The sequence below is a fragment of the Aplidium turbinatum genome, chromosome 6, assembly GCF_918807975.1.
Source record: "Aplidium turbinatum chromosome 6, kaAplTurb1.1, whole genome shotgun sequence".
Classification (NCBI taxonomy): Eukaryota; Metazoa; Chordata; class Ascidiacea; order Aplousobranchia; family Polyclinidae; genus Aplidium; species Aplidium turbinatum.
The window spans coordinates 4,077,057-4,089,717 of record NC_137477.1 but is presented as its reverse complement, the minus strand read 5'-3'; the positions used below and the strand labels follow the sequence as shown (position 1 = coordinate 4,089,717).

At 37.2% G+C, this 12,661-nt stretch overlaps 1 protein-coding gene across 1 annotated transcript; it reads right to left on the bottom strand.

Annotated features, from left to right (window-relative positions):
- Positions 1-2,041: 2,041 nt before the first annotated feature.
- Positions 2,042-12,444, bottom strand: LOC145772814 (mitochondrial thiamine pyrophosphate carrier-like). Its single transcript, XM_082584695.1, has 6 exons — positions 12,231-12,444; positions 7,112-7,258; positions 6,279-6,461; positions 4,835-5,006; positions 3,871-3,962; positions 2,042-3,387 (listed from the first exon to the last, which is right to left on the bottom strand). The coding sequence occupies exons 1-6, from the start codon at positions 12,351-12,353 to the stop codon at positions 3,184-3,186; spliced, it is 921 nt and encodes a 306-aa protein (XP_082440821.1). The 5' UTR covers positions 12,354-12,444; the 3' UTR covers positions 2,042-3,183.
- Positions 12,445-12,661: the final 217 nt, after the last annotated feature.

Below are 12,661 nucleotides of genomic sequence, written 5' to 3'. Positions count from 1 at the left end.
ATAATTGAATACGTGAATTCTAAATCACACAAAGGTGTTTTTGAGATAAATTTGTTTTGGTCATTTATTGTTGTGGTGGAATTTCCATAATGATTATATGCTTAGACAGACTACAGACATACCGGTAACTGCGGAAAGAAGTAGCTTACTGTAGCCTATTATGCCTGAAACTGTCTCGGTGAAACTCAGGAAAAGTTGAGGCCCAATTGCTGGAGTTGGGCCTTTTATTATATCAATGGAAATATTGAGGGAGTATTTTTCATGTTAGGCTTGAAAAAATGGTCTCGTTTTCAGCCATTATTCAAATTAAGAAGATAAAGCTTTGGTAGAGAGTTTGCATTGCTCTAGATTCAGAAGATACTGACAAGAATCGGAAAAATACAAAAAGTGAAATTTGAAAAAAAAAGGAATTGGGCCCGTTTTGAATTCACGTAGCCTATCCGATTAAGTCACTAACCAGTCCATCGCGTAGAAACAATTCTTTGCCTCCCTCGCTTGTCTCAGCCGACTATCGACAAACTTGATTCAGTCATTGCGCAGAATTCGATTGTAGAGATACATCTCGAGGCAAGCTCTGAAAATTATGTCTCCCCCAAAATCTCCGCACTGTGTCATAAAAATATCTAATTTGCAACTCCCTGACTGCCCGTTTTTTATGGACAGCCTCTTAATGATTCCTGCAAGACAAAGCAACGGTGGTTCATATCTTGAGCATCGCACTTCAAGGATCCAATGATGTAGCGTCAAGTTAGTGGAATAATTTACAGAAAATATCACTTCGATCTCGTCCTAGTAGTTGAAAGTTTGACAAATCAGTAGGAAACCTGGCGGCACAAAAATTGTTTCTTAGACGTGGCAAGCATTCATACAAAACAGCACTTGGTATGCTTGTATTGACCAGTAAACTAGCACAGCTCAACAACTACGAAGATCATCTTCAAGCAATACTTTCTGAAGATAAATAAATTAACAGAATGATCGTAGGCGTCATCTCAAATTCACCGAGTGAATGTCACATGTCCGAACAGGCAATCTACCAAAGGGCTGTTGAAATATAAAAACACCGTTGTCTTCACTTGTCTAAACAATGCTGGTGGGAAGTTCGGCCTTACTTATGGTTGCGACAGTTACTGCTCATGATGATCGCATGATGTTTGTAAAGCTCTTAAATAGAAACGGATCAGGTAGTTTGGCTGGAACGGACGTCATCAAAACTGTTTATTAGATAACCCTTTAGCACACGACGCAAAATATGCTGGTGTTTTGTAAAGAGGAGCATTGGCGAAGATCATTTCATAACTTAGAAAATATACTTTATACCATGTCGGCCATCACCGACAGAGCCATATTAAAGGGAAATATTTCATGACTAGGGCCCCCAAGATATATTAATGTGTTGAGAAGCCATACAGCAATTTGTTCATTTCACAATGAAAGGTGTTTACAAAAGCTTTTTTGTTGGCAGCAAAATGACACAGACTTCAATTTTCGAATAAAACGCACAAATAACGTTTATGCGCGAAGAACTTGCCAACATATCAAATCACCAGTACAATTACAGTAATGTAAGACAAAGTGATTTATTTATTTCTACCCTGGTCAAAAGTAGGAGTTATGTAATAACACCCAGATAACAGTTGACTATAAAGATATTACAATTCTTTGATATAGCTTGGGAATTAATGCAGCGTTTTACTGCTTTGCGGTCTTACAGCGTCTTACTGCTTTGCGGTAGCATCCTTAAAAGTATCCGCAAGAAATGTAGGCTATCATCCACCAATTTTGATTAGCCTATACAGGCCATGAATAATATGTTGAGGGTGTGGCTTGTCTCTGTCGAGAGCGAAGTGTACGCCTCCACACTTTGCGATCTATTGGGTTGGCAGAGTCCGTGTTCAGGGCTGCAAGGTCAAGCTTTATTAATTCTATCAAATAAGTTCATGGTAAGACTTTGAACAAAACAAACGTCTCGCCAGCATCGGTAGTTTATGTTTGCTCTTTTGCAAGTACGTGTGTATGACAAAACAATCAACTATTACAGTATCTCGCTTTTATTAGTAACTAAAAACAGATCACCATGACGATAGAGCAAGTCATAGCCAAAACACAAAGTTATTCGAACGCACAAGGATGGAAGGTAGCAGTAATCATATGTGATCGTTGGTACAAATGCGGCTGCAGTCTTTGTGAAGATATCAATTAGTTGTTAAAGTATCACTGCTTTTGGCAAGAACTTTGCGATGCGTTAGATAAGACTTGTTAGACAAGAATGCACCAATAAATATAGATTTGTGTCTCCAACGCGTTTTGTGCTTAAATATTTATCTATCTACAACCTGGAAAAGATAACTTAACAACACTTCGAAAAATGAGGAGCATGCTTTGGTGTTCAAACACTGCGATCAGTTTGTCTGTTGCTTCCCGCAGATACCAATAACGAGATGACAATATTCAAAGCAAAAAAAAAGTTACATTCAAATATATTTTCATTATGCATATAAAAGGTAATTCGGCTTATAAAGTTCGAAGATGGCTGTCACGTTTCGCAAAGCTGTTGAAATATTTTACGACAAGTGATAATGCGGAGTGTACGTATACCACCTAATCACTGTGGCTATTTCTGCTCAAAGCGCCCCCGAGCGGGTTGACAAAATCTGAACAAGTTGTTCTAATCACCACTTGATGCCAGTCAACAGCTAGACTGGCTCGCCACCATTGTCATAAAGTGAAAAATATGAATTTAAAAAAAAAGTTGTTATTAAAGTTTAGACTTTGTGTCAAAAGAATATTTGAAAGTGGTGCGAACTGTCAGTTACTATGAGCGACTACACCTTTCACAAGCAATGGTGGCTACTTGTTTGACAACACTTGTCAGTCACAAAGTGATCTACCCACCTAGCCAGTGCATGTCAAGCTGCCCGATGGGGAGCTGCAAACAAAAATTCAACTTATCGCAAGTAGCACCACGCATGACCAAGGTAAATATGTCTATGTTGGCACAATGTTGAACTTTGTGAAGAACAATGCATCTTGTTATGATGGCACAAAGCTACAGAACGAGACAGATTGGCACCTGGGAACTAACCGAGTAGTTTGTGCGAGCAGATAAATAAAACAAGGCGGTTACACAGTGTGGAGTTACAAAGAAAATAGTGACGCTGTACCAAAATCTATGCGACGTATTCATCGGCGGGGTTGTAAAATTTCTGTAAACATTTCATAAGTACAAAATATGAGTCCTGAAGTGGCACCAGACTTGAGCACCGCCGCTGCCAAACCCTTGTACAAACCAGTGACGCCCTCATTCTTCACAATTGACAACATGCAATGACGAAAGCCTTTATAGTTCACCACCGTGCTCACTGTTGCCTCGTGAAATCCTTGAACCTAAATGCAAACGAGACCCAGTTGTTTCATCATGTGCGTCAAAGGCTTATCAAGCAAAATATACAGTATAAATTGTATCAAAAACCTATCTCGATTAGACATGGCAAATTATCTCATTTGAGTGCCGAATTCCTTTGCCTGGATTTAGCTTCAGCAATAACAACTCAATAAACATAGCCGAGCTAAACACTATTCGGATGTTAATAATTCTAAGTGCTGAATAGAAGTGATGCGGCCGTCAGCACAAGGCTTGAGTACCGGCATTTAATATATAACAGCGAGCATTACGTTTCCACGACAACCACGAGGAAAAACGTCATGTGGCATGGGTCTATCGTGTTTAAGCACGTGTCGATTGTTGTCACTTCTTGCTGGACTCGATTGTCGAGAACATAATATGCATTATGCATACTAAGTTATGATAATTAAAGTGTATATACATTACAAAAACGAAAAACAATTCAATGTATTTTTTTTAGTTACCTGTAAACGTTTCTTGACCACATCTAGGGGATACACCAAGGACTTACTCATTATACCGGCAACAGCACCACAAGCCAGGTTTCCAAACCATTCTGCAACGTTATCAAAACATTTGTAAAAATATACTGCAAACACGTGAATAGACCAGACCATTGCACTGGCAGTCATGTTGTGTCAACTGTAATCTAATGAAGGTGAGCAGAAGCAAGAATAGATACCACAGATATTGGGGCAGAATTCGCGCCAAATAGTCTTGCAGTAAAATAGCACTGCGGCAAGTCCGCTGAGGTCAATTGGCTCGCGCCAAAATGCCGTATTCTCAAGGATCTCAGCTTGAGCATGACATTACTGCAGTGCAATAGAGCAAAAAGTCAATTGAAATATCTTTCAAGTTTCAAATCATCAAATCCTATAGATGTTTGCTGGTACACCCCTTCATTTTCTTTGAAATATCTTTGCCTGCTTTGTTTGTTCTATTTCCAGCCGAATAACTGGCCTTCGCCTAGTAGACGACTTGCCGAAGAAATGGTTCAGAAATATCCACTATCCTTCTGATTTCTGAACATCGCTTATACAAACAAATTGCTCTTTATTTTGTGCGATGGTTTTAACATTTATGGCCACAAAAATGAACTTAACATCTTTGCAAGTTAATGGAATTGAATTTGAAGGGGCTTTGATTGAAAAGCAGGTATGGTATACACAGTTATGTATAGTATATACATAATACTATTACTATATATAGTATATAATACAAAATAGTATATATATAATATAATGTGATGTACCCAGCGACAGTGTCACTAAATCACTGGCTACAAATACTGCACTTCTTTCTGTTCAATTATAAAAATCTTAAACCACAAGATCATAAGCCTGGACGCGGCAAAAAGGCAATCACAAAAATTCATAGAAACTTAACTGGGACGTTAAGAAATATAAAAGTGAAATAAAAGATAGACACCTTTTTTTAGGAAAAAATACAACCACAGTGACTCTAGCATGGTGTAACTGGCAAATTGAAAACCCGAGTAAGGTACAACTTGCGTCAGAGCAGGAGTCAAGCCTCTGTAGAAACCACGAACTCCTTCATGCTTCAACATTTTCTTTCCCAACCCAAAGACACTGCGATACATCTAAAAGAAAAAAAAGATATTGTCAAGGCTATATGAAGCAACTGTTGCCTGTGTCACAGAAATACGAAGCAGCTGTGACCAGAAGGACAAGACTAGGTTAGGCAAAGCTATAAGGTATATATAGAAGAAATTTTTTGTTAAAAGTAAAGGAGAAAGTGTATCGGAAATGCTTTCTCCTTAAATTTAATAATTATCATCGGAGTTGTGTGCGGCCTGCAAGATTGTACAAGAGGAAGACATGGTTACTAAGAGAGAGTGAACTGGCAATTTTAAGAAGGGCAACATTGGTGAGAGCATTGTGGAGTAAAAACGAGGAGGAGAAAGACCGATGAATTGATGGATATACTAGAAATGAAGATCATAGAGCATTTAGACCAGGGGTCCCAATTTTTTTACTATCACGGACCGGTTTTAAAATTAAAATAGCTTTGCGGACCGGCAATTAGAAAAACTATGTTTGACATCTACTTATAGATCTAATTGTTAACACATTAAGTTAACATTAAGTATATAAAGTATTCAATAAACTTTAGTTTAAACTACGTATTAGTATCTTGGTTTTTGAGGGTCCTTAAGACATCTTTTCCGGTAGGCTATTATTCCTTAAATTCATTGCCGAAATCAGGCGTTCCCAATGCCACTAGTAGTTTTTATAACAAGAGATGGAGCGATAGCAAGAAGACAAAAAAATTTGCAAAAATGTAGAAAATTACGTGTTTTTTTGGGGAGGGAGCATGTGACTAAGCGCCCCCTCCTTAGATCCGCTACTGCTTTGATAGATATACAGCATAGATATACGGTAAGGTATAAAACCATAGAGTTTGGTGCCAGTGGTACACCATGCTGTGTTCCAAGTGTCTTCCATGTAATGGTATTGTGCTGCACTGGTGGTATGATTAGCCGGTCGATGATACGGACGTGGGCACTGCGGCACCAGGAAGGGGCGCAGTAATCAGTGACAAATGTATCATTCATTCTTCACAGTATTTATGTGAAGAATGAAGCAAAGCCGGACTGAAGGAAGGTGCGATGGACAGGATGAGATGGAGAATAGGAGTTAAGACAATCGCTACAAGGAAATAATCGGCTGCCCCACTAGTGGGGGCAATACCGAGTTTGGATGATGATAATGATCAGGAGAAAACATAAAAAATATCAATAGATAATAACAATTTAGAAAAAGCAACTTATTAACTGTTGCATTTTACGTTTACTGTAACACGAAAATAAGATTTATATATATGATATATTATAGATGAAAATTTTGGCTACCATTGGTTCTTTTTGTGCCGCAAAGCGAGTACGCAAGACATCCACAGGTTGTGCTGAGCAACTGGCCAGTGCCCCAGAGAGACAGCCACAGCCAAAATGAGTAAACGCAACAATGGTATGATCAGCTCTGGTGTGAGGGTAAAATTTATTTGCCAACCCAGTGAAGTATTGGAAGGAACTGAACTAAAACATAAGAATTCGGATACATCAATATTTATAAAAAAAAATTAAAAAGAAAACTTGACAGGCTGTTTCAACTTTATTTGGGATCTTCAGATTCTATTTGAATTAGAACTTTCTGATGATCCCAAAAAGGGTGAAACAAGCTGTTAAGGTTTCATAAGGTTGATATATTTGACATATTTTGCTCTTATTTATACATACTGTTGATTTGATAGTATATATAAATTGTTTATCATTATACGGTACATAGGCCTATACATTGTTTAAGAATTCAATTAAATAGAACAATATTGCAAGCTACAACATAAAATGAATATATAATTTCACCACTGTAGTTTGTAATGAATAACAGACCATCTCCGAGTTCAGTGGTATCTTTTTATGACACTGTTGTAAAAATAAAATACAAATATAGATCATATAACATTTTCTGGCCACTAATGCAAATGATTCTTTATAATAAGCAAGAGATTAAGGCATTTTGATTGCTTTTCCAGAAGGGTGTGACTACAACAGCAAGGTCTTCCAACAAAGTTTCACAAATTTATGCCCCATATGACCAAAACGTTGAGTCGTTGATGCATGCAATAATGTAGATAGTTTATATTCCTAAATATTTTTTGGTGTTCTGATGAAGACAACTCAATCACCTGTAAACCACCATATATCATTGATAAGCATTGTGCTGGCATGTGCCCCTTCCAAAATGCACGTATTCCTTCCTCCTTGAATATAGTATCGACAGCCTGTAGGATTCCATTATATTTCAATTGGGATCTACCTTTTTCAGGTTGTAGCTAAAAAAGAAAACAGCAGTTTTACCGTATAATAACGTACATACTCCACTACTCCAGTATAGGACTATAAGTGGAGATTTTCGAAAGTGATTTTTACCTCAAAGGGCAGGGCTCGACTTATATACGAAACAAGGTTTTGTCTCCATTTCGGTTCATGACTTCTTGCAGCTCACAATCGGTTTTATTTAGCGCACAGTAGGAGGGGCCACACGCTGATTTACATGTGCAATTGTGCATAGGCGTCGATTTTTTCTTAGAAGAGAGGAATTCTGGGTGGGTGAGAGTTTTGAAACAGATTTCATTGAATGTGTATTGTGTATAATATGTTTGCAAATTCGCAATGGTTAGTCTTTCTCACAAAAACTGCGTTTGGCGTCGCTGCAGCAATTAAGCTTTAATAGATTTGATGTTTGCTTTCTTGCGATCTTATGAGCGCTGCTAAACTAAACAAACTTCTTTTATGTTTTCCTTTGCGACCTAAAAAGCGCGTGACTCGTGACCTGTTAACTTTGACTTCACCACTGTCCATCCTTGAAGCACTGCTTTCTTCATCAATGTCATCTCTACGTTCATTAGTGCTGGACGTGGCTTCTTCAGCGTTATCATCTTGATGCCTTTTGACATCTTGACGCCTTCTGGTTATAAGAATGCGCGAATAGATGTTTGACTTTGCTTCATGCTTAACTTTTCAACAATGACATGACAACATCGCCCGGTGCCCCAATTTATACCCAACAACAAGTTTGTGAGGAAAGATTTGTAAAAAGCGGTTGTTTCAGTACGTCTTTAGTTTGTATCGGTTATTGTCATGTCATGATTCGTCATGTTTCGAAACATGTCATTACGGTTATTGTCATGTTTCTCGGCAGCCGATTTGTAGCAAGAATTGACAGTGATAGACACCGTGTTTCGCCTATGAGGCTGGGCTCGTCAGTATCGCACCACTAATTCTGCCACAAAGGTATTCGACGCTGGCTGCCGAGAAACATATTGTTGATTGGATGGTCTGAATGGCTAGCGTGGAAGCTACACCGTTATGGTTAGCGAATCGCAACTGCTCGCTGTACCAGTGAGTGCTCAGCCTTGTGCTGATAGCCGGGAAGAACGCCCCTTTCTTCACAATTCTATTGTCATGTTCACTATGATGACATATTCATATTCCCTTAAGCTGACCTGGAACTGAAGTTTGATTGTGATGTAACAAAAGTGAGACCATTCAGAGAAAAGATCAAACGTGGCTTTCTCTCACCAAGAATTGCCAGCGTGTGGCAGTTGCTGTAGCAACAACAATGCAATGAGTACCGAAAATGGTTTGCAGATGCTGATTTTTGTTTCTAATCGTTATGATATTCAATATGTATAATAAATAGAGGAAATGTACGACATGTCCTTTTAAAAGAGTGGAGTGCAGTAAATGCACGCATTTAGCGTTTCAAGTACCGACACACTTGTCAGCGCAATCATGAAAAGCTAGGCCACATGGATTCTGTCTTGGCTTTCTGCTCTAGACAGGTTTTCAATGGGCAACGTTCCAAGAGAGAGATGAGTTTGGTGGTTTTACAGCGTATTGGCTTGATATCAAATCGTGCCTACACGTCTTTTTTTTAACGCAGCGTTGTTGCATAATAGCTTTGTTCTGTCAGATACCTAGCGAGAGACATAGAGTAAAACAGGAAGTTGCGCTGCAGTTGGTTGGATAATTCAGCATTTAACAAAAACAGAAATAATTGTAACGAACACTTCATAAGTGTCATGAAAACAGGGTGGGCGAAACATATTTTGCCTTATCATTATGGTCCTTATCATAAAAACAGCTGATTAATGCCACCTTGAAAGAAAAATCAAAGTCATTCACTTGAAACAAAACTAGGCCAGCAAAACGTGCAATACAGACTTTTCATAACTTTTTTGTCAGAGCAACAAAATAGATTAAATTGCTTGTAATCTGTGAGAGAATTAAATTGAAAACTGATAAAAAAAGATGTTAAAATAGCCGTTAAGCGGACATAAATATTGCCGCTTTGCTGTTCTCAATATTTATGTACAAAATATTATTCGATTTTCGTGCGAAAAACATCACAATATTAAAAATGATTAAGCAGGTTATTGCAAGAAGCTGTTACAAGTCACCGTAACGGTGCTTCTAAAAAGAAAAAAACAATCTGTTGTGTTCAATAATGATTGTTCTCACAGCGGGAAGACCTCATTCGTGAATAACGCATTTGGTAGCTGGTTTACTTTTTCTTGTAATAAATACTGGTTGGCGACTATTCCAGTTCACATTTACTGTAGTCAAACTGTGTTATTCCTGTTTTGTGCTTGTTACCATATGCTGTTACCATATATATGTCATAGAATTTGATAATTCTCACTGTGTGTCAATGACAAAACTTAAAATTAGATGAACCACTGAATGCAGTGCTGGTAATAAGTTAGACTACTCGACTAATACACGAGAGAATAAAAAATGACACTGATTTCCAGATAAAAAATGGGAGTCTAGCCTACCTATACATGAGGTCGACATACCCTTGAGCATATGCTATAATAAGTATATATCATATATGATATATTATATACGATACCGTACTTATTTCAATAGAAATTGGGGTCTTGTTGGTTTTAAGTCGCAATAATCTGTAGCCTACTGTAGCCTTTTCTACCTTACTCGTACTGCGCCATAATGGAAAAGTTAAAATATGCAAAAAGTGTTGTACTTTTTAGCAATAAAATGATGAATTGTATTAAATTGCTACTAAAATTAAACATGCTGTCAAAAATCGCAGCATTGAAATGCAATCAACATACAGTATATATATGTTTGTTTTTTATAATGATAAGCATATATATATGATGATGATTATGTGCCTGATCTGATACAGACGTTGGCGATCATGGTCTTCCAAACTTCTCTGTCATTTGCCATTCGTATAAAATCGTTCGTTTTAACTGTTGTGTTTGTGGCCCATTGATTCAAGCTGTTTAAATAAGTTAATCTTTGTCGACCTCTGCTTCTTTTTCCCTGTATCATCCCCAATAGAGCTAATTTTTCCAAATCTCCATGTCTGTGAATATGACCTACAAATTGCATCTGACGCCTTCTAACTGTTGTTATTAATCTCCTTTCTGCATTTGCCAATTTCATAACTTCGTCATTACTCTTCTTTTCAGTCCAAGATATCCTCAACATCCTTCTGAGAAACCACATCTCAGCAGCCTCTAGTCTTTTCTTCATATCTTTACTTATTGTCCAGCATTCACATCCGTAGGTTAGAATTGATTCTACATATGCTTTTAAAACTTTAATTTTGGTCTTTATTGTCATGTTGCGATTCCTGAAGACTGTGCTCATTTTACTGAAAGTATCCTTTGCTATGGCGATTCTCTTTTTAATTTCAGTGTCATTTTTCATTTCAGTGTTCACATATATATATTTTTTTAATTTATACTTGAGTGTTACTGTTAACAGTTCTGCTGCTGGAAACGAGTTAGCACGTGCAATTGTGATGTAATTTAACGTCACATGACGTCATAATGCCCCAACAATCCTAATGTGTTGCCAGTCTGGGGGCCTGACAGGTTGCTTCAATTTTAAACAAAAAAAAAAAACGATTTTTAACCCATTTTCCCGCCAAATTCCTAAAATTAAATAAAAGTCAAAACACCAATCAGTGTGAACAAAGCTTGAAATTCAGCAATGACTTCGAGGTCTAGAAATTCTTAGACTGGGATCATGATGCCAGGCTACTAGTATATTGATCAATGCACATAGGTCATGTAAAAGAGCTTACTTTTTATGCAGCAAGGTAATTGAAATATTCTATTATTTTTTAAGGTTTAGACTAATTTACCTATTCAGTTAGTCACTAGACTAGACTGCTTACTGGTACTAGCTAGAAGTCCTGTAGGCTATGTAACCCTAGTCACTAAAAAAATCCAAGCAAGCATTTTCTTATGAATATAGGCTATGACTATGCTATGATGTCAACAAAACTTTTGAATGTAATGTAAAGGCAAACCAAACGTGGTAGCCTTTAGGTTTCATCGAAAGGAAATATGTTTGCAATCGCCTAGTTGGTTAAGTTAAACTTCGGTACCGTACAGTAGCCTAGCTACCGGCCAACAAAAATTGTCATTTTTACATCGTTTCATCGTTGCCAGACGTTGAAATCGTGTAAAAAAGGAACTTTTGCTGACCAGGTATAAGTTGCAACTGAGAAATATTTACAAAAGCCATTCGATTTGTTCAAAGAACCGAATTAGCCTAACAGTTCGTATTTACATTGATTCAATGTTTGAATATGTTGAATCACTCGGCCTATCATTTTTCTTTACATTGATTTCACGTCTGAACAGGTTGATTCAATGCAAAAAAAATGTTTTGCTGACTGGCGCGCTTGTAAATGCAATGGTCATTTTGATGATCAATTGCAACACCGATTTGCTCCAAAATTTCAAAGTGCGTTTCAATAGTTTGGCAACCCATTTTTTCATTACCATGGCAACCAGAGAAAGAGGAGAACTCCTCTCACTTTTTCAAAACGCTGGCAGCTAAAGTGTTAAGGTTACAACATGATCAAAACAGAGTGCAAGTAGTGACTCAGACTAAAGTAAAAGTCTCCTATCAACTTTAAAAACTGTGCTCATTTAAACAGAGGTAACTAAATTAGGTTATAAGTGCATGCACAATTCTTGTCTTTCACATACCAACTTTTGTTGTACAGCTAAACAAGATTTTTTTTATAATACATCCTAGCTACATATCATAAGAGTAAAATACAAAACAGCAACTTTTTTGAAAAACAACTAAGGCATAGTATTGTTGACAATTATTATAGAAATCAGCTCAAGGTATTTAATTGAGTCTTCATAGTAATTATGGTAAATAGGCTACCGTACTTTAGTGATATTAAACAATGTGTTTTTATAATGCCATCAAAGTGTATAAATCAGAAAATATAATTACGCATACTTGAAAACGAATTTTTATGACATCAAGGGGAGAAACAAGTGCTCTTGTAACAATTCCTCCTAAAAATCCAGCAAAAAATGAATCTGAAAAGTGTAAAGTCTTCTCATGATCGAAGCCAACCATAGTTTAGCTGTTTAACTAGCCAGGCAGTCCCTATCCATTCAGATTGAAAGAAATTAGATTACACTAATAATGACTTTATAGCATAACACTATACTGCAATCTGTTTCAAAGACAATAAAATCATTAAAGAATATAGGCTACTGTACGCTAAAGATACATCATAAATCATGTGGGAATGGCCTTATAAATACAGTAAGAGTTACCGTATTCAATCAATCATTTTATTTTTCATCATTAACGCGTCCGGGACGAAAAAGATACTAACTACAAAAATCGATATAAACCTACCAGCACGTTAACGAACGGGA

Bases quoted from the DNA above. Each gene is read 5' to 3' on its own strand.
- LOC145772814 (XM_082584695.1), bottom strand. From the start codon at position 12,353: ATGGTTGGCTTCGATCATGAGAAGACTTTACACTTTTCAGATTCATTT. The intron at 6,462-7,111 runs GTGATTGAGTTG...CTTATGTTTTAG, and splicing joins TGATATATGGTGGTTTACAG to TTCAGTTCCTTCCAATACTT. The intron at 3,963-4,834 runs GTGTCTATCTTT...ATAACGTTGCAG, and splicing joins GTATTTTTTCCTAAAAAAAG to AATGGTTTGGAAACCTGGCT.